This window comes from Episyrphus balteatus, chromosome 4 (genome assembly GCF_945859705.1).
Source record: "Episyrphus balteatus chromosome 4, idEpiBalt1.1, whole genome shotgun sequence".
Classification (NCBI taxonomy): Eukaryota; Metazoa; Arthropoda; class Insecta; order Diptera; family Syrphidae; genus Episyrphus; species Episyrphus balteatus.
The window spans coordinates 47,478,888-47,501,667 of NC_079137.1; the positions used below are offsets into that span (position 1 = coordinate 47,478,888).

A 22,780-nucleotide genomic window follows, 5' to 3' on the forward strand; every position below is an offset into this window, starting at 1 on the left:
ATTAGTGAGTTTTGTACATTTGCCTGTTTTCCTTCCTATTTTTAAGTCAAATATAATGAATCTTGAAATCACAAAAAGTTATCCCACCCCAGAAATTAAATATCAATGAAAAAAATTAAAGAGTTTTTTAGTGCTTTCAAGAAAAATAAAACAGAGATATTTTGACACTCAGCCTTTTCAATGGAAAAAAATAGATTTTGAAAATTTGTAATAAATTAAAAAAAAAATTAATATCTTATTAGCGTTGATAGTTCAAAGCAAGCATTTCATAAAAATTATATTAATTTTTTTTTGTTTAATTTTATTTTGATTTTTTTTTATATTTATATTTGCACTTTTTGAAAATGAGAAAAAAAATTAAATTTTAAGTTTTGAAATTTTTATCATTTAATTTTCATATTTTTGTTTTTAATTTAATTCTAACGAATATTGAATTCGTATCCCTTGTTTCAATTTACTTTGTTTAATTCTACAGGTTAATTTTTTTGTTTTTATTTTTAAGTTTTATATTTTTTTTAATTTATATATTGGCAAAAAAATAATTATATATATTATATATATGTTGTTTATTATATAATTAAGTTTACATATATGTTGTTTTGTTTTGTTTTTTTTTTTTTAAATTAAAAATATTAATCTACAGCTAGTTAACACCTGTAGTTGTTGTAGTTGTTTTTTATATATGTTTTTGTTTTAATATTATTTAGCAGTACAAAAAATTAACAATAGTACATTCACTCATACTTCTCCTCACCTTTTCCTCATTTATACACAAAACACCTTCTCTTTTTTTTTATTAAAATTATATTTATGAATGTTAAATTGGTGTTATTTTTTATTTTATATTTTCATCGCATTAGTAAAATCCTTAAAATTTTTGTGTCATTTTTTTGTTTGTGTATTTTTTGTTTTTTTAATTTTTTGCTTGATTTTTTCATTTGAACTTGTATTTATCCTAAGTGTTTATAATTTTGATTAAAGCAATAACGAGTTTTTTTATCCTTTAAAAGTCATACATAAACAACATGAGGTTTTGTCATCGTATGTGTATCTGGATATTCATAATGATCGAATTTCTCATACAAATGCTCAGGCTCATCAAGGGCCTCTTTCACGGGCAATTCCCATGGCTTTAAGGCACGATATTCATTGGCAATTGCTTGTGCAGCCAAATATCGTTCGAGCTCAAGTTTGTCCACTTGTGGATGTGATTGGAAATGATGATGAGAAGGATGTTGTTGCATTATCCTGTCATGTACATTTACCACTGCTTTGACAGCCCGTCGATCTTGAAGGAGTTTTCTTCGGCGTTTAACGAATCTCAGGTAGAAGACTACACTCGCTCCGGTCATAACGACCACCAGACACGTGAGAATTGCACAAACAATTGTGACAATGTGCGCCGGACATGTTATCTCACTTTCAGACATTGAATGTAGGAGGCGTCGCGTTCGTATATTATCCTGCCAAATGTCACAACTGATTCGATCATTGTCCAATTTGAGATAGCTTGAGGATGAGTCAGGGTGTGTGCTATTGCTAGCTGGTTTTTGTGATGTTGGTTCGTCAAAATTACCGGTTACTAATCTCCAAAGCCATAGAAGTGAACAATTGCATTGGAGAGGGTTGTCACCCAAATAGAGCCTCTGTATCCTGTCAACAGGGAATTGGGCTGCATCTAAAGTTTGTAGGTTATTGCCTTGCATCGAGATGTCCATGATGTTTGGATTTCCTTGAAAAAGTCGCATTGGTAGATCGGAAAATAATGGATTGTAGTTGAGATCAAATGACTGCAAATGAGTATTGTCCACAAATGCCCTTAAAATAAAAAAAATTAAGAAAATTTTTTAACTTTGTTGGTGTGTAACTTTTAAATAAATAAATATTTTATTTTCAAAAAAGTTCCTCAGAATTTTTTGATAAATGCTCTACACAATAAACTGAGAAACATATCCTTACAAGGACTTTAAGACTTAAAAAACAGCTTAACCAAGAGATCCTTTGTTATATTTCATACTTTTGATATTTATAAATATCTAAGAGCTGCATGTTACACACATTTCCTCTGACTTTTCACTTCTTTACACATTACTCCTTAATCCTTCCGATTTTTTTTTTCATTTTCCATATACAAAAAAATGTTTAATATAAAATTGTTCTCTTATTTTCTATTTTACAGTTTTAGAGAAAAACCACTTCGTTAGATTGTTGTGCACATCCATGCATATCCTTTTGCCTTGTTATGTGTGTGTGTGTTTGTTTCAAGAACGCAGCAATACCTGATAGCAACTAAAGAAAAAGACTTTTGATATGGTAAATCCTTTTTCTGATGTTGCGGAAGCTTATACACCCGAAATCCTTGTAACCCATCGGAGAGAGAGAATTTTATCTCTCTGGTGTGTGTGTAGTCATAGTGATTGAAGATATATATACCTTTTCTACCAAGTTGAAATCCTTGACGACTTGACTGTCGAAAAACTCAAGAATGCAAAAGAAAGAGACAGAGAGACAACATTCATGAAATACAAACGGAAAATGTGAATTAAGAAACTCTCACGTGTGTTAACGTATCTATCTCTATTTCTAACCTTTATAGAAAGTCTCCCCTTATATTCCACATCCTTCTATTCGGAAGTGGCGACTCCGAACTGAAAAAAGGATACACACAAGAACTTTAAAAGCATAGCTTTGTATATTTTATATTTGTAGGAAGAGAAGTATAACCGTGGGTAGTATAACGAATATAACATTGCATTCATATTTGCATAACCTTGTCACGTATGTATGTGGAATTAATTAATTGAAAGGGTTTTGTGTAGATTGAAGTTTTATACTGGGGAGGAGGGAAGATATAGTTTTAAAAGTCGGTTTATATGGTATCCAAGGGGATCTTTTATTATATCATTTTAAATTGAAACAATGTTTTGTTTAGTGTTAGAGTAGAAATCGGATATAATTGTGTGTACATTTCATAAAGTTTATACTGATTTTTTGGGATTATACATTTTTTTTTTATGGTGTGATTCTTTTCTTGTGAGAGATTTTTTAAAGGATTTTTTACTGATTTTTATTTTTATTTTTTTTTTTTTATATATTATTATATATTAAACTGATGTACTTTTTTTTGATAAGAGTTTATGTTACAGCAATACCTGGATTGAATTTTGATTAAAAATCAGGCAAAACTACGTCGGTTAAACTACATTATTTATTCAGAGCCGTAAAAGTGTTCTCAGAAATAAGATTATCTCACAATTATAAAAGAAATAGAGCTAGAGTTTTATAACCCAATTGGTTTTCACCAAAAAAAAGCAAAAAGATCAATCTTTTTTCTCTTCTAACAGCATTAAATCCATTTTTTTATATCACAACCTATAATTAATTATATATTTTCTGAAAGCTTATTATTTTGCCTTTTATATGACGCTTCAATCATATTTCTACGATGTCTACAAAAAAAAGTAAGAATTTTGTAAGACCAGCCATGTTGAAATTTCAAACTGAGATTATGGTAATTCCTACACTGTTGGCTGGTCAAGTTTTTTCAATTTCAGATTGTGCAACTTGTATATAGGGCATGTACCGTTATGTGAATAATGAAAAGTAATATTATCAGCATGTATTTTAAATTTAATTTTCATAGGCTCTAGATAAAAAGATATAACGTGTTTAGAAAAACAAAATTTTTTCACCGCTGTCTCATTATTTTTAATATCAAATTAATTGAAATTTTGTACAATTATAGTTTATTCTATTACCTATCTACAGCATAAATTTCATTCATCTATCTATTATAACAAAAAAGTTATAAAATCAATTGATTTTTCTTGTCGCTTTTTCGTTTCATCGTGTTTCAAATCACTACTATACTAAAAAAGTTTTCTTTTCAAAAATAAAACTTTACTCTAAATAATATACAACAAATCAAGCGTTCCCCGAATGACGGTTAGTTAATTTTTGCTACTTATAAAAATGATACTTAAACTCACTTACAATATACATTTAATAGATATATTTATCTCTAAAAATAGGTGTGCAATAGTGAATCAATGGTGTATCAAATTTAAAAACAGCTTACAGCCATATTTTTAAAAGTGTTACCAATGCTCCAAGAAAAGTTATTGCCAATTTAACACAATGATGCTTGATTTTTGACTACAACAAATAATGATAAACTGATGAAATTCAGGATGAAGGTTTAAGATGTAACAAAAAAAAAAAGGATTCATAAAGTTCTTTGAAATATTTTTGGTGAAAGGGTATTTTTTTTTTTTTTAGGAACTATAAAATTCAGAATTAGTACGATAAAAAATTATACCGAAAAGAAAATTGGTAAAGATGTTTAATTTACAACAGAAACCAAAAATCTAGGATTTAAGAAACTAATATCTTCGGTGAAGGGGTGTTTTTTTTTTTTGGGAAATTAGGAAAATTCTCTATAAATCTGATAAAATCAATGGTATAATTGGCACCCTTACGAATTGCAGACACAAAAAGACAAACAAAATAAGTCTATCCATTTTTACATGTGACAGGGTGTTTTTTTTTTGTTGACAAAATGTGGTTTTATTTGCAAAAACTAAGGAATTATGTGAGTTTATTGCAAAAACAAGAAATAATTACCTATGGTAACCTGTTAAAATTCCGAAATTGTTATGCATTTGTGATCGGAAGCAAAAATCTTAAGTGTCTATGAGAATATGGTTTAAAAGGTGTTTTTTTTTTTTACTGAAAATAAATGGATTGCACTAATGAAGTTTGATAATAAAGCTGCATTTGGGATAGAAATCAAGAATAAAGAGACTTCATCAAATAACTTTGGATGAAAGGGTGTTTTTTTTTCAAAGATAGTTCTGTATGTAAGTCCCAAAAAGCCAATGATGTCCTTAGATTAAGCATACAAAAAAAATAGATAAAAACCATGACATTTTTTTTCACTCTTCACCTTCACCCCCTCGTTTCTCCCTCAAAAAAAAAAAAAAAAAAACAGTTCTACCCAGTTTTTATTTTTTAGACTGTTTTCATCTTTAGTTCTTATATTATTCCAAATAAAATTTGTATCATGTTTCATAAATTTAAGAAAAAAATCAATTTTTGTTTTTTTTGTCAATTAATATTTTCTTTTTATAGCAAACCAATTGTTTTTCGAAAATTTTGAAAATTTGTATTTTAATAAATCTATTTTTTTATAAACTTAATCATTTTTTCAAATTCTTTCTTCACAGACTAAAATCATTTAAAAAGTTAAAATTAAAAGTTTGTTTATTAGGTATACATATTTTTTTATTATATATATTTAATTTTAATTTAATGTATTTTTTTTATAAATTTTTTAAATAAAAAGCTTAAATATTTTAAGCTGCTTTTACCCCAAGAACGTATGTGTCATGGATTTTATTTTTATTTGAGACCTTTTTTACCTGCGTTCCAATTTTTTTTAACAACAATCAACTTAGGTCTCACAAGATATTAAAATCAATGCCACAAAGTATTTCTAAATGTGATATTTTCTTCAAGACTGGTATATGACATAGTTTTTGTTTAGGTTTCTATTAATCATAAATTGACATAATTTAATTACTCCCTTTAAAAAAAAAAACTCCACGACAAATAAATAAATTGGTCCCTTTTTCCCATTTAAAATACAACGACCCCTTCATCTAATGAACAAAGTAAAAAAAAAAACATTCAAATCAAAACTACCTGGCAAAACACTTTTAGAAAAGCGTTTTCCTACTTTCACACTTAAATTTTAATTAAAGGAACTCTTTACCTAAATCCCAAAAATATATAGGACTTCCTGGATAGTTTGAAAAATTTTTAATTCCCCACCTCTACAAAATATCTTTAAGCACAAAATGAGTTCTCTTTTACTTTAATGCATACATACACACACACATCCTTACTCATCATACAACGAAGTAGAAGAACATAATGCGGAAAAATCAAAAGCCTACTTTAAAATAATTACAAAATCTAACGCGCGCATTAGGAAAACCCTCATCATCCCAAACACACAGCCAAGCCTCTCCTTCCTTCCATTAGCAACTTCGAAATGCTATATAATATGCCTTGCGAGATTGAGACAACCGGAAACTCCCTTTTTTAGCTTCCACAAGTTCCAAGAGAGAGAGGATATATAATGACAGTCGTAAAATAAATTTATGCTTTTATCCTGAAAGAGGACAATGTACCCATGCAAATGGAAGGAATATCCTCTTTTTGTTCTTCGCCAGAAAAAGTCCTTTTCTCGGTTTGGAGCAATTAGCATGGCCAGCCCTATATCTACTCTCATATAAAATACACATCGGGTTTTATAGGTTAGGTGGGTAAAATTTCAGCCTCTGGGGTTTTTGGTCTGCGTATAATTATTCAACAACCGGCATCTCGTCGGAATGATTCAATTTAATTTTTGGGAAAATTTTACCCAAAAGTGAAAAGCAAATAAGTTTTGAATTGTTTCTAGAATAACATCACACATGACCCACCACCACCAAACCCCATTATATTCAACCCATCAACTCCCCCCAATCAGTGTGGTTGAAGTGTTGAAAACTTAATGGCATATTGACTCGAGTCATCTCATCATTTCAGAGGGACTATAGAATTCTAGGACAACGCATCGGCATAATTTTGGCATTTTGGGCATTTCGGGAACGGTCGACAGAGAATGTTTGCGAAATATCATCACGTCACGTATCCAAGTAATTAAGTGTCCATCTGACACAAAACATGAGACCCCATTAATTAGACATATGAATACACTAAACGGGTACAATCTAATGTGGCCATCATAGGGAAATATTTCATAAGTTTTGTTGTGTTTTTTTGTTTTGTTTTTAGCCGAAAAACGCCTCCACTAAAACAAACATTTTAATTTGACAGACGAACATGTGAAAAGTGTATGGAGGAGGAGAAACTTTGTGTGTGAATAGGTTTTTTTCAGAGAAGGGATAGGAAAAGCTTTTAATAACCCATCCAAAAATTATTAATAACTCTGAAGTGGAGAACAAACTATTTGATTAAAAGAGGAGGCACACTGTCATAATTTTATGACATTGTTAATGGGTCCGGTCGTCAGTCGTCAGTCAGTCATGTGTGAGACTGAGGACACTGTTGGTTGGTTTGTTAAATAACAGATTGCACAAATATGCATGTTTCATTACCATTTTTTATTTAGGAATTTATGTAACACGATTTACGATTCTGTTTTACGCTTTTTTGTATTTAAAATTCCTCTCTGTTTTTTTTTTTGAAACTGCAATAAAATTAAATATTTTATTAGTTTAGTCAATTAAAATGATTTAGAAGAGATTCGAATTAGAGCAAACATAATTGATCATCTACCATGAAATTATAATGCTGGTTTATGTGAGTTGTTTTTTTTTGTTAGTTTTTTTATTTGAAATTGAAAACCATTTTTTTTTTTTTGAATTATTACATCAAAGGAAATTAAATTGTGTTTGCATACAAGCTCTTTTTTTTTTTGTTTTTGGTTTGTATTTTATTTAGAATTCAAGTAAAAAAAAGGACGAGGACGGAGGACGCTATGGACGAAGGTTTAATTAGAATTCTCTAGTGAAATATAATTTTGCTTTTTTTAGCGTTGGATTTATAAAATGTCAAAGTGTGTTTGTATGCAGTTTTTTTTTTATTAAAATAAAAATGAATGGTCCCTTTGGATAATAATTTTAAATTTATTCTATTTTGTTGGGATGGGATTTGGTAATTTTAGTAAACTTTCAAAAACAATATTTACTGTGTTTTTCTCAAAGAATAAATTTTATTAATTTATTTTCAAAATTCTCTTTAATTTGGTTTTTGATTATTTGCTTGCGGGTATCTATTTCAAGCATTTAATGAGGGTTATATAAGTTCCTGACCAGGGAGTGCACTATTTTTTTAATTATTGTAAATTTATTTATCAAACTAATTACACTGGTCGGCAAAAAACTAAAATAAGTCGGGAGCAAGAACTTTATAAGGTGATTTTGATTGACTTTAGTGTGCTGAATTCAAAACTGTTTATAGATTTTTTCTATCACGTCTAGTTTTTGAGCTATACTCATCACTATTTTCGCTATAAAGCTTCAAAAACTAATTTTTAATTGAGTTTTTTTTTATGTTTAGTCAAAAATATATATTTTCCGTAATATGTTGCTCTTTATAAGTCCAAATCAGAAGACGCAAGATGGAATTTGATTCAAAAAACCATTCATTACTTTGAAAAAAATAATCAAGATTTTGAGATATCTATCATGAATTTCTTTTTTTAATATCTTTGAGAAAAAAAATAATTTTGAAAAAATATAAATACCTTTAGGACGTGTTAATATGGCGTTTTGAGATTGAATAAGTAGTTTTACAAAAAAAAAAATTATCGGTGATGTAATTCGATGTCAAATGTACCCAAAAAACGCGTTTTTGACCTATTAATATTCAATTATTTCAGAAACGTGAAGTGCCAGTGAAATTTTGACTTCATATTCGGACTCAGCACACAAAATTCCTCTCGAAAAGTAGGGTTTGGTTCTTGCTCTATATCCGTTGCCGACCAGTGTTTTTGTCGAAAAAAATTGAAGTAACAAAAAAAATGTGTTTTCTTAGTGATTTTCGATAGGCTGTGGAAAATGATCGTATTATCATGAAAATGTGAAAGCTTCATTGTTTTGATCTTACAATTTTAGTACAAAATATTTTTTTTTTTTTCAAAGGCTATACATATAAACAAAGTAAACTTTTTTCTTACATTTCAGAATAGTTTAGAAAATCTTTATGTTTTTTTTTTTTAGAAAATTTACCGCTTTTTCAGAAATATGGACGATGAAATTTAAATAAGGCTAAACTATATAAGCATTCAGAGATGATACCAGACATTTTTTTAGATAGAAAAAGTGTCAGCTAACTAACTAAGCTTTTTATTGTTTGAAAAATCATATTTTTCTGGTAAAAAAAAATTTTTGCTATGTTTTTTTTTTTTTTCATTTGAATAGAGTTGCCATTAGTGTGATCCACTTAAAAAGGAAAAAAATAAATATTACTTTGCTAGACAAACCTATTCCAATATATGCTAAAAGTTTTATTCCTCTTAAATAATTTGAAGAGGGCGATCATCAGCTTTGAAATACATATCACATTTTCTTACACTAATGATCTAGCGCACAGTTACACTTCGGTTAAAAATTTTACGTGTTTAGTACAAAATACATATGCAACAAATTTTTAAGTTGGGAACACCGGAAATTTAAAAACAAAAAAAAATTGGACCACCCTAATCACCATATTTGTAAGTCAATATTACTTAAATTATTTTATTAATTTTTGTCACGTCTTTGTTTGGCATTTCAAACAATTACTTATCTGACCAAAATACTAAGAAATGAAAAAATTAAGTAGGATGTGACAATTTTTCCTTTAAAAATAGGGTTTCCACATTCCTAGAACGTAAGGAATTTTAAAAAAGGCAACCCTATTGTCTTTTTATAGTAAAATCAAAAATTCTTTAATACTACTCGTTCCTTGCTTTTATACTTAATCCCAAAAAATTTCTGTACTTGACGAATTTTCTTGAACTACAGCAATATCTTAGTTAAATGACAAACGATGCCATGAAAGCGATACTTAAATAACAACAAATTAAACATTTCAAAACTATGGATTAGCAATGAATCATGTATCAGCTGACAATACAAACAAAAATTTTGCTTACAAAAAAGTTACACATACGCCCCAGTGACCTGTTAAATTATTGGATAATCTGTAAATAAATACAAAACTTGTTATCGATGAAAACAAATATTGCTTTTAAGAGTGTTTTGACTGGAGTTTAGACTGGAAATACTAAAAATACATTACAAAATTTATGTTTCTGAAAAGACTCGTATTACATAGAAAGCCCAATGAGCAGTTTTTCCAACCGAATGTAGGCTAACCAAGTGCATGTCAAGGATAAGAACCACCCTAATGTACATAGTTCCTTTTTTTCTTCAGTAAAATAATGTCTCAAAAACTGTAGGTATGTTAAACAAAAAAAAAAACCTAATTTATTATTTCTTAAACTTATAACATCCCTGCTTTCGTCTAATTTCGATTATGTGATTACCAATACTTTTCGTAAATAACGAATAAAATCCAATACCTCCCATTCCTTCAACCGAATCATCAAAATTAACTTATGAAATCCATCTAATATCCAACAAAGTCTTCAAGTCAACGTCATAAGCATTTTTTTTTCGTTTTTTTCTCATTTTTTCTACTTGAACGTCAAAATTCAATTATTTGTTCAAATATTCGAAATAACTCTCTTCAACAAGCAATATGGCGACGGGTACTAGTTACCACAAAATGAACGATATTACATCAGTCTTCTTCATCGTCTTCCATAAAATAAAACATTCCTCCATCATCTGTCCCTCCTCTTTTGTAGATATAACAAAGTCTGGAATCTACTTATCGATTAGATTAGGTTGTAGGTACTTATAAAACGTATAGGGGGCGCTTTACAACAAAAAAGAGTATGGATATGAAAATTCTTCGACTATATGTGAGTTAAGAACGCGAAATAACAAAAGAATAACTTATACAATAGAAGACGTGCTAATCCAAATTCAAATTTGCCAAGCCTCTTTCTTTTCTTCATCCAACTTCATCCAAACCCTGTCGATATAGAGCAAACATGGAACCAAACTAACTTGGCTGATTGACTTGAAGAGCAAAGTGAAGGAATGACGACGCGACGTCGACAACGAGGCTCTTCCGCGACTGCAGCCTCAACTAAATTCATCGTGTTTTTCTTTCTTCGTCGACATAACTGTTCTATGTCGATGGTAGTAACCTACCATAACCAACCTCTCTGGCTTGCTATATATAGTTGTCAGAGTCCTTGTTATATTCATCGGCATCCTTTTTTGCTGAGTATTTCGTTGTTTAAGTGCTTCCGGCGTGTAAGTACACTGTTGGCTTAACATTAAGGAACATACTTTGGCGTTGCCACTGAACCGAATACACCGTTTTCACAAGTCTGGATGTTGGTTTAGCCCCAAAAGTCTCCCTCCTTTGCTATAAATCTGTCTCTTTCTTTCGTCTTTGTTAAAAGGATATATGCATGAACGAAGGAGCGCCAACATCCTGTTGGAGTATTTTCGAGGTTGACTTGAGTAAACATGAACTTCCGTATTTTGATTTTATTGGCAGTTCTAGGGTCCGTTATAGGAGGGGGAAGGGGGAGGGGTAAACTTGTCAAATATTTTATTAAGGATAGAACGAAGATGATGACGAGACTCAGACTATGGTAAAAACCAGCACTCGTCGTTGCTGTTGTCTGATCCTTGACATTTTCGAATACTTGTATTCGTATAGTCCACCAAGTCGTGTGGTTTTAAAACCGCAAAATCCTTCAGCAGCTTTGTGCTATTTAAACGTTACCCCATTCACATAGGGGTACCCCTAGATTGATTGATTTCATTGGAATTGAAAGGAAAATCAGATCTTTCACTCGAATGAGTACCCGCTATCGTCGTCATCATCATCATCAACCTCAAAAAGAGGGGGGGTAAAAACAAGACGAACCCGATTGCTATGTTCCGAAATGCACCATTTCATTATAACAAGCTGGCAATCGAGGATTGTGAAAGGATGATGATTTTTCTATGCCAATATTGGTTTGATGGTATATGCGGTGGTGATGGAGGCTCAAGTTATGGGTTTTTGAAATCAAGCAATTGCATATGTCTCTATGAAATTGGGTTTGTGGTATCGAGAGGAAACCACAAACTAAACTCACTCTTCTCACACATCATCCACAGACATTTTCAAGACAAGAAATCGAGTTGACGTTCCTTCGATGAAGTATGGGAGAGAGTATAAATCAATACGACGACGGATGTGCGGGTTTTGATTTGATAAATAGAATCATTCAGTAGGTATTATAGGGGCAAATACACTTGGAGAAAAATAAGAATAAAAATGAAGATTAAAATAAACATATCAACGAAGACGAAACAGACGAGATATGAAAGTAGGGCAATCAACGAGTTTTTGGTTAATTTGTGTTATGTACCTTTTCCTTCTCGGTACCAACTTCTTATTTGATGACATGGTTTCAATTTACTACTCGATTGATGTGGTTTAAGTTTTAATCAAACAATTTTAGTATGTCAAAGTTAGAGATGTGCAAAAGGTAACTTTGGAGAACTACTTTTTTTTGGAAAATAAAGTTTATCTAGGGAATGTAGGTTAAACTATCATGGTTGTACTAAATAACATCCAATCTTAAAGTTTGGAATTTATTTCATTCGCTAGGTCAAAAAACTTGTTTTTGAATTCAAAATAGTATCGACTTTAGTTGGTTTCTTTTTTGGAAAAACTTGTTGGTAGAAATGCAAGATTTAAGGTTTTCGAAAGATTTTTTAAGTTAAAGAAGAAGAATTCATAACTTTCGCAAAGAAAGGAAGAAATCTTAACATCAACTTTGTCAATGAAACAGAGATCACTGTATCACTGCTATACTTCACAGAATCTCTTTTTTTTCGAATTTCGAATCTTTTCGATGTATGTATAAAAAAGCTCAAATCGCATCGGAAATAATTAAGTACCTACCCATGGAAATATTAACACATGATGATTATAATCAAGCAAGTGAACCAAGTGATAGCTCATTTCTATGCAATCTGAGGGAAGAAATACAATTGGTCAGCCGAGTGTTCGGAGTGTCCGGAGCCCCCATCGGGGGGTGCCAGGGATCCTCGAGAAATTATTTATTAAAGGAACCTGCCTCGGAGGATAAGAAAACAAAAAATGTTTGGTTTGAAATATCTCAGGAACTATACCTTCAAGAATATTTAAGTTTTCAGTTATGAATAGAGTTTTAAGAGACCTTTCTTTTGATGTCTCACTCGAGAGATTTGGCTGAATTTTTTGAAAATCTATTTTTTTCGGCAAGGATTTAACCTTGATTTTTTCACGAAAATCAAAAAAATATACATATACGAATTTTTTTTACATAAATGCATAAGCCTGATTACTGTGAACTCATAACTGTAAACCAAAACTTATAGCGAATGTAAGAAAAATATGTTTGGTGCAAATAAATCAGCAACCAAACCTTGTAGAAACTTTAGGTTTTCGGTTATGAATAGAGCTTGAAGATACTTTTCTTTTGATGTCACTGTTGATTAATAAAAAAAAAAAAAGTTTTTTCCCGGCGCCCTGGAAGCTTAACTAACTTCTTTGGCCTAGTTACCCCATAGATTTAATTCAAATAAAGCATTTTGCAAGGCATCTTTCGATCTGACTTCATAACGTCACACTTTTCGTTTTTCTGTTGCACATGAACAACATGGTAACAGATATCAAAAATTGTCTAAACTACAATATCTTTTAGATACAGGTTAAAAAAACACAAGTGTAGAAATAATCTGCAATGGATTCCCTCAAGGTTCGAATTTGGGACCAATGCTCTTTAACAATAAAATACTACCAGAGATGAAGCTTTTTGGTGGTGATACAAAATATGTATGTATGTTTGTATGCAGTATCACTTTGATCGGATTTCATTGAAATTGAAGAAGAAGAAAAATTAAGGAACTTATGGCACTAAATGAGTTTTAAATATATAAGAAGCAACAAAAAAGAGTTAATTTTCTTTCAAACATCTACAACAACAACAATAATAAGCAGAAGGTTTGTATTAGGATGTTCAACAATTTATGTGCATCCTAGACGCCAAAACAGATGACCGGTTTGAGCTAAATACAACTTACCCAAAAAATTCGGGAGCAAGAACTTTGTTGTGTGATTTAAGTTGACTTTATTTTGCTGAATTGAAAAGTGTCTTCATATTTATTTTATTATACGTCTAGTTTTTGAGCTATGCTTATTGTTATTACTATTTTCAATATACGAGTAATATCTTGAAAACTAGTTTTGAATGAAATTATTTTATGTTTGATAGAAAATATATACTTTTCCGAAATACATACATTACATATGTTGTTTTTTTTAATCCAAATAAAAAGTTTCAAATTTTAAAGTGCTTCAAAAACCATAAGTTATGTTGACGACTAAAATTTTGAATTTAATTTTTATTTCTAATATTTTTGAGAAACAAAAACCAAGTAAGTATATTATTTTAGAAATAAAAATATGGCTTTCTGAGATTGCATAAGTTAAGTAGTTTTGAAAAAAAAAAAAAAAAATACTGTGAAGGAATTCAACATCAAAAGTACCACGTTTTTTGACCTGTTAATATTCAAATATTTCAGAAACGTGACGTGTTAGTGAAATTTTGACTTTAGATTCAGACTCAGCACCCAAAAATCCCTAAGAAAAGTATGGTTTGATGTAAATTCGAATATCGTTGAAGACAAGTAAAATTATATAGGTACAATACGAATAAAATCCGAGCTCTGCGGTGTAGATCCACTAAGGTACGTAAAAGTTGCTGATGTTTTTAAGTATCACAAGTAACACCTTTAATTTGTATATCCTCAAGGCTAGTAAGTGCCAGAATAATTATTCAAAGGCAATTCTTTAAGATTGTTACAAGATTTCTCCAAGTTAAATAAAAGGAGGATAGAACTTTTATATAAAAGATTATACACATAGAAAGGTCCTTTCTGCATAAACAAAATAAATAAATCCAGAAAATAATCTAAATGTAAATTTGTTTTTTTTTCTCAGTGTATCCTAATCAGCAAAGCTTTAAAACCGTCGTCACATTCAAATATTCCACAAGAAACTTTATTTTTATTTTGAGAACCAACTATAATTTTGGTAGTCTGGGATTTTACATGTATAATAAAATCAAGACTTCAGTATGCAAAAAAAAAAAACAAAAAAAAAATACTTACCTTGAATCAATCTTTACAAGTCGATCCAATCGATTTAAGTGCAATTCCCTTAGATGAAATAAATTAAGCAAGGCCACAGCTGGAATGTGTGTAAATCGATTTCCACTTAATGATAGATGTGTTAGATTTGACAATTTCGATAGTTGCTGTGTTGGCACAATCTGCAAAAAAGAAGAAAAAAAAAAAAAAACACGAAAAATTAGTGGAAAATTTAAATGGAAATGAAAGGATAACAGAGAAAAAAGGAAGTTTTTTTTTGCATTCACACAATGACGGAATAACGACGATGAAGGATAATGGTAATGAATATAATTAAACGAGACAGCATCCGTGACACAGGGAGGAAAGAATGGAAGAAGAATTTTGACGATTTATTGAGAAAGAGTTGGTTGTCGATGTGTCGGTTGCTGGTGTCAAACTCATCAAAACCACATAAGAGAGGTAGTTTCATGCAAATTGAATTTCAAAGGAAATCATGTGTGTTGTATTATGTGCGGGCTTGTTTTTAATTCCGTTGTTTTTTCCTTTCTAATTATTTCAGGAATGTGTTTTTGGGGTGATATCTACTCGAAAAGCACTGTGGAACATCTGGGAACTGCACCAGATGTTGGAGGTTTCTCTCAGACTTTGATAGAATGTGGTTAAGGTCCTTATAATGTCTCCTAGGAAAAGGATAATGGTGGTGTATAAATGAGATTTGAAGTTTTCTCAAACAATAGATCGCATGACACAAAAGACATAGATACGATATATCTATAAGAAGGTATAGAGTAGTTTAATATATAGCCAGGTGATGTTGTTTCAGTTTTTAGTCCTTTGAAAAATAGTAGACAATGAAGTTGTCGATGAATGAGATGACAGCGATAAAGGAATGGATTTCTGATGATGATGATGATTGTGTCTGATGCTATATACAGAAGAAAGGAATGCTGGTTGCATGATATTGGCATTCAAAGTTTAATTTCAAAAACCTGACATTACATAGCTATCTTCTATCAACTTCTAAAGGTATAGAGATAAATTGGTATTGGTTGTGATGATGATACCTCTTCTAAACCTAACTATTCGATCTCTCTCTCTCTGTTAATTGGTATTTCTGTTTCATTGAATTTTGTAAAAGAGGAGCCTTTGATATATGTATAGGAGGAGGAAACTAACTTTGAGATTGAAAAATTGTTTTTAATGGAAGTGAAAGTATACAATAATTGAGCTATATAGAAAATGCGCTTTGCTGTGTGTGTGCAATGAAAACTCAATGAACAATTGAAATATTTTTCTTCAATTAAAAGCTTAGTTGATGTCAAAAAAACAAAAAAAAACTTTTACTATATTGTTAAAATAGTTTGAGAGGAAAGAGAATTTTTGTCAAAGGTTTTTTGGTATTTTTCATATCACAAAATAGAGATCATGTATTTGAACTTTGTATTGTAGGTTACGGAATTTTTTTTTTTTTTCAAAGCAATATTCTAGTCTCTGTAAATAACAGACTAAACTAATATGTAACTATAATATTGGAATAATATTTCAAAATTCGTAATTTTATAAAAGAACGGATTAAAACCTCTTGGTCTTTCAAAATATATTTTAAAAATTTTATTTTTTGTCGGTTTTTAAGATGAAAATTCACATTAAATTGAAATGAAGTTCAACTTAAATTGAACAGAGTTTATGTGGAATGCACTTATTTTAAACACACTTCGTATTGTTTCGAGGTGACGAGATTTAAGGTTAACATCATCTTATTTTAAGGTGTCCTTTTTTCTCTGTGCTGAAAGTGGACTAGCAGATTCAATAAAAAGCTATACGGATTTTATAGAACATCTGGTCAGAAAGCTAAAACTACAGATGCTAAGATTGTTTGAGACACTAGAAAGTATGAACAAAGATGAATAAGACCGTCAAATTTTCAAAACCACCTATACGATGGCAAAGAAAACTATGTAACTGGGAACCAAAAGTTTCTTGGAGTTCTGGTTGCTGAGTTACTTGCATCCAAACATTTTTTCTTACATTTGGAAAAAAAATATTTGCGGACCAAGGTCACGCAACCAGTTTTAGTTCACTGATATGAGTTCACAGTGAACAGACGTATAAGTTTATGTAAAAAAAGAATATATTTTATTTTTGTATATTTTTGTGAAAAAAAATCAAGGTTAACCATTTTCCGAAAAAAAAAAATACATTTTCAAAAACATTGTTTTTTCATTCTTTTTTTAATGTATATTCCGAAGCCAAAACCTTTTGACCAAAGTCCCAAATTTGTTTGAATTATAGATATGTATGAGTACATAACCAACATTCAGATAAAAAAATTACAAGTATATCGTTTTTTCAGGTTTTCGAAAAAAAAAAAAAAAAATACTTAGTGCTAAAATAGGGCACATTTGTGAAAGTCAAATTAATTGAACGAATCTTGGAAGCACCTTAGTCTTTTAAAAAGAAAAGGTCTAAAATAGGGGCGTCTTTCTAGAACTTCCCAAATAAAATTGAAAGAAAATTCGGGAGCTTTTTTTATTCAAATAGGGACTCAAATAAAAGTGTTATAAAGGGTTTAAATAAGAGAAGTTAGTCCCCCTATTTTGGAAGTTTTAATTTTTGAAAAATTTTTCACGTTGTTCCCGATTTGCTCCGCAATGTTTTATTTTTATGTATTTTCAAAAATGGGTTTTAGAGCAAAAAACCGGTTTTTCGAAATAGCCCACCTTTTTTCGAAAATAAAAATTTTAAAAGTTGTTCCAGGTTTTTAAAGTTGTTCCTAACAATTTCCTAAATTTTTGCACCTCTAAATTCAATAATTCGAAAGTTATAGGGCTCGAAAACAAAAACAAAAAAGAACTAGAACACCTTTTTTTTTATTTTTAATTTTTTTAGGTATTGTTTTCAACTTTTAAAAAGTGTTCTACCTATTGTTCCAAAAAATTGATCTCATAAATTTTTTATTTTTAAGCTTTCCTTACTCAAAAAACTTTAAAAAAATTTTCTTATTTTGTTTTGAAAAAAGTTTCGAAAGTTTCAATATTTTGGAACGGTAAGGTAGGTAGGAAGTGGTTAGAACACTAGGAGACTACTTAGATATTTTTTTTGTTTTCCCGGAACAACTTTTAAAATCTCAATTTTCGAAAAAAAGATGTACTTGGTCAAAAACTGACCCCATTTTTGAAATAAAAAAAAAATACTTGATACATAAACTAGAAAACTAGAAAAATGTTCAAAAATTAAAAATTTGAAAATTAAAGGGGTTAACTTTAACACACTCTTAAAGTGGCTTTTATGATAGGTAAGTAGGTATTAATGAAACTGCGATATTATTTCGAATTTTCAGCTAATATAAATATATCGTCGATGAATTAGAAGATGGTTTTAGAAAAAAAGGCCTATAAAATCGGTAGTCTTCTTGAATGGACATAATAATCATTTAAAAGGTTATTTACTTAAACCGCAGTTGTTAAATGTTGAGTCAACCAATTTTGATGAAAAATTCATGTACCTTATCACTTTTTTAACGTATGTGAACTTGAACTTCTTGTTACTTTAGTTTCTCATCAGAAATACCTTTTTTCAATGCCCAAGGTTAAATTTCAAGGCCAAATATTTCAAATCAACTTTCGTTTTTCAAACCATATTCGTTTAGTGAAAAAAAAACCTCAATACTAAATGTCACTAAATCCTAAGGGATATAATTATTTCAAGGCAACCCAACTTGCATGAGTTCAAATATGTTCTTTCAACATTCTTCATTCTTATTTATTATAGATACCTTCACATATTCATGGTCTTTTTTTTTTTATAAAGACTTGATAATAACTTCTTCACACTCATCCTTTTTTTTCTTTGTGTCAAATCCCACTTCAGGGATATCAAAGAGCTCACATTGTAAAAGGTGCAACTTTCAAAATATGTGTTCATTTGATATGGAAACGGAACTAAAATCCTATAAGGATCCCATTTTTTTCTTTTGGTTGGTATGTTGAATAAGAAAAAAAAACCTCGTCTGTGTCAGAAAAAAAAGTACAGAATTTCACAGTACCTACTATATGCATGGGCCTTTAATAAACCTAACTTCTGAGTGAAACTTTTGTATAAAATCAACTCTTTGATGAGACAGCTTTTCAGTTTTTATTTGCTTCACCTTCAGCCAGAGTTCTCATTACACAAGCACAGCCTGGGGTTTGAGTTTCCTATTTTTTTTTTCATTTTTTTATTTTTACAAAAAAAAAAAAAAAAAACTTTGTGTGCAAATCCGCTGCCGCCGCCACTATACTATACTTCTTTAGCATAAACTTTTTTTGCCAGGAGTTCTTTTTGAGAACTCGCGCGGCATAGGTTCACATGATTTTCAGCTCGCAGGACTAAAAACAATATAGAAAGGGAAAATCTTCAAAGTGACCTAGTTTTTTTTTGTGCTGCTTTTCCCGACATAAAAAAAGAAAATAGTAACGTGCGGGGTTGAGAACGATGACGGTTGGATAGAAAAAAAAAAAAAAAACTTGTATGACCAACAACCCGCCAAACTGTTGGACCGAATAATATAAGAACTCGCTGCGAGTTCGCGGGTGTACCCTTTATGTGTGCTCTAAAAAAGTAAAGTTCCATGATCCTTGCGCTCTATACACAGCCATCAGTTCCAGAGCTTACAGAGGACTCGCATTCATTTGATTGCGGGCAGGGGGTAAACTACTACTCTTTGCTGGTTATAAAGGAAAACCTACTGCACTATGCACACAGCCACCTGTTTGTCGTTTCGTTTCGTCCTTCCTGCCTATTTCACATACATTCAACTATACACTACTCCTCTACATTCTACTAAATGGAGCAAAGGATACTACTTCCCGGGAGTAGTGAAATCAAAGTAAATATTTCCTTTGATAATTATGTTTGGCATATTTTAATTAGATTTTAATTCTGAGTGCACCGCAAATAGCAGGGGCTAATGTAGAGGGTATAGCCTCTGAGGTTCATGCTCGCTGTGTGTATGTTTTTTTTTATTCTTCCTGTTTTTATATGCAGTTGGCAGGACTTTGGAATATTCTGTGAGAAACTTCAATGCAAAGTATTAACTATGCGATGGTTGTAAAAAGCAGATGCAAATGCAAATATTTGTCCATCATCTCGTCGAGGAGGAGGACTTCTTTTTGTTGCAAATACTCTCTCTGGACTCATCATCATCATCAACATAAACTATTAAAACGCCGGCCAATTAGATGAAAGTGTATACGAAAAATAGCTCGAAGAAAAGGATTTCTTTTTTATTTTGTTGTTGTTTATTTTCTTAATAAATAAGAAGAAGTGTGCCATCTTTTCTGTTTATTCAGAATGGTAGCAAAATGTTGAATGCTTTTGTGGTTTTTTGTATAAGGAATTAATTTATAGGAACCTAAATGAATGGCACTTTGATGTTGTATTTTAAAAGGAGTGTGCTTAGGTTTCATTTCTGACTTCTCAGCTAGAAAATTTAAACATAAAAGAATAGAAATACTTTGTAAACTTACATAATTCAAAAGCAATGAGAAGGAATTCAAAATCTTTTAGAAATTATTTTAGGGGATTCTAGTTTTTTTTAGAAGAGGGATCGCTTTGTTTGATATTCCTGAAAACTATTAAAAAAAGCAAACAATTTGACATAGAATTTTATTTAGGTAAGATACATATCAAAATCATTACATTTTTGTATGAGAAAAAAAATAAATTGCACGACTGGGGTCGCACGTACTTGCTCTTATGCTTAAAGTAACTATAATGTTAAAGCTTTTTATTCAAGAAATTTAAAATTCGATATTGTGAAGAAATTTCATAAGTAGTATAAAAAAATTAAATCTGTTTTTATAATTAATAAAACTCCGATTTAAAATATCTTAAAAAAAAAAACAAATATGCCATTTTATTTCTCGTATAAAAAGGTATTTTTAGAAAAAAAATTTTGAAAATTGTAGGAGCCGTTTTTTAAAAAAATAATTTTTTATATATAAAATTTTTTTAACATTTTTCAAAAAAAAAGTTGGTATGCCATTTTGAAGAAATAATTAATTTACACATAAAAACTAAATTTCAAAATTTTTCATTGATCCGTTTTCAAAAAATTGATTTTTCAAAAAAAAATTTTGAAATATTTTTTAAAAAACCAAAAATGCGTTTTTTGAAAATTTTCTAAAATTTTAATATTATCTTTACTTACACACTTTTGTATAAAAATTTTCATTTAAATCGGGTTAATTTTGTACGAGATATTCAGAAACGAAAAAAACCGTTCTATGACAGGTACCGTTAATAACGGTACAAAAAATATTTTTTTTATTTAAAAAGTTGGCCCTTATGTGTAGTATTACACACAAAATTTTTAATCAAAATCGTTAGAGCCGTTTTTGAAAAAAATTAACTTTTCTATTTCCGTTATATGACAGGTACCGTTAGTTTTGGTCATAAAAAAAAAATTTCAATTTCCCCTCTAGGGAATCGCCAAAAACTGCTAACTACCAAGTTTGAAGAAATTCATTTCACTCGTTTAGGCTGCAGCTCCAGATAGAGACAGACGGACAGACAGACAGACAGACAGACAGACAGACAGACAGACAGAATTGCCGGACCCACTTTTTTGGCATTCTCCATCATCGTAATGTCATGTAAAATTGTTATCTCGAGTTCGATTTTTTTTACGAATCCTAAACTTGCCCTATAGTACCTATATCGCAAGTACCAATTTTTTTTTATGAAAACTCTTTATTCTTGCTTTCTATCCAAAAATCAATGTTTTTACCAAATTTCATTAGAGTAACAAATCTTTTTTGTTTTCACTCAAAAAAACACCCTTTTAACCATGATATTTTTATAGACAATTAAGATTCTTGTTTCTTATCTTTAAAGTAACATACCTAATTGCTAAATTTCAATAGGGTACCACTAATATTACTCTAGTATCACACACTTTTTCAAATATACCTACCTATATTTTCTTTACTACAAAAAAAACACCCTTTCACATAAAAAAAATTTATAGACTTACATTATTCGTAATTCCCATGGGAAAGAGAACATATTTAATGAATTTCGTAAGGGTAACATTTATACCATTGATTTTATCGGACTTATCGCGGATTTTTCCCTATTTCCCAAAAAAAAAAAAAAAACACCCTTTAACCTAAAATTTTTGTATAGACTGTTCGAGTTCTTGGTTTCTGTTATTATAAATGAAACATTTTTACCAATTTTCATTGGTGTAACAATTTTTTCCTAGTTTTTGTGGTACTTATTCCGAATTTAATCATTTCTTAAAAAAAAAAAACACCCTTTCACTCAATATAATTTTGTACACTTTATAGATTCTTAACTCTTATACCAACCAAAACATTTACACCAAGTTTTAAAAATTATAAAATTTGAGTCAGCTGTTATGATACCTTCCCCACACACAACTTAACCCATCAAAAAAACACCCTTTAACCAAAAATAATTTTAAGAACTTTATGAATCCTTCGTCCCTGCTTTATCTTAAACCTTTATTCCGAATTTTATCAGTGTAGCATGTTTTTCACATGTGTTTCGGTTATATTTTACTTGTTGAAGTCAAAAAACAATCACCCTTGTTTTTAATCGGCAATAACTTTTCTTAGAGCAATCGTATTGACTTTATTTTTATGTCATTAGATTCAGCATTAAAAAATATCTTGAAAACATGTGTCATATGATTATATTCGACAAACAATTTTTTTTAGTAGGTATATTTTTGACCTTCACCCCCTCCCTCTTGTCCGCGAAAAAACACCCTTCCACCCAACTTTTTTTTATAGACTTTTTATGTACTTGGTTCTTATCCCAAAAGCGAACTTTTTGCCAAGTTTCATGAGTGTAACAATTTTTTTTTTTTTTTTTTTTAATGCGTATTTTACCTGTACTAGGTATTTAGAAATGTGTCAATTTTTTATGATTAACTTAAGTTC

At 30.1% G+C, this 22,780-nt stretch overlaps 1 protein-coding gene across 1 annotated transcript in view; it reads right to left on the minus strand.

Annotated features, from left to right (window-relative positions):
- Window positions 1–449: 449 nt before the first annotated feature.
- Window positions 450–22,780, minus strand: part of LOC129918432 (leucine-rich repeat-containing protein 4C) — a 38,809-nt gene continuing 16,478 nt past the window's right edge. The window contains exons 2-3 of the mRNA XM_055998953.1: window positions 14,850–15,010; window positions 450–1,818 (exon numbers count right to left, since the gene is read on the minus strand). Of these exons, the coding sequence (XP_055854928.1) occupies window positions 1,011–1,818; window positions 14,850–15,010 (969 nt within the window). The 3' untranslated portion in view covers window positions 450–1,010. The remainder of the gene's footprint in view (window positions 1,819–14,849; window positions 15,011–22,780) is intronic.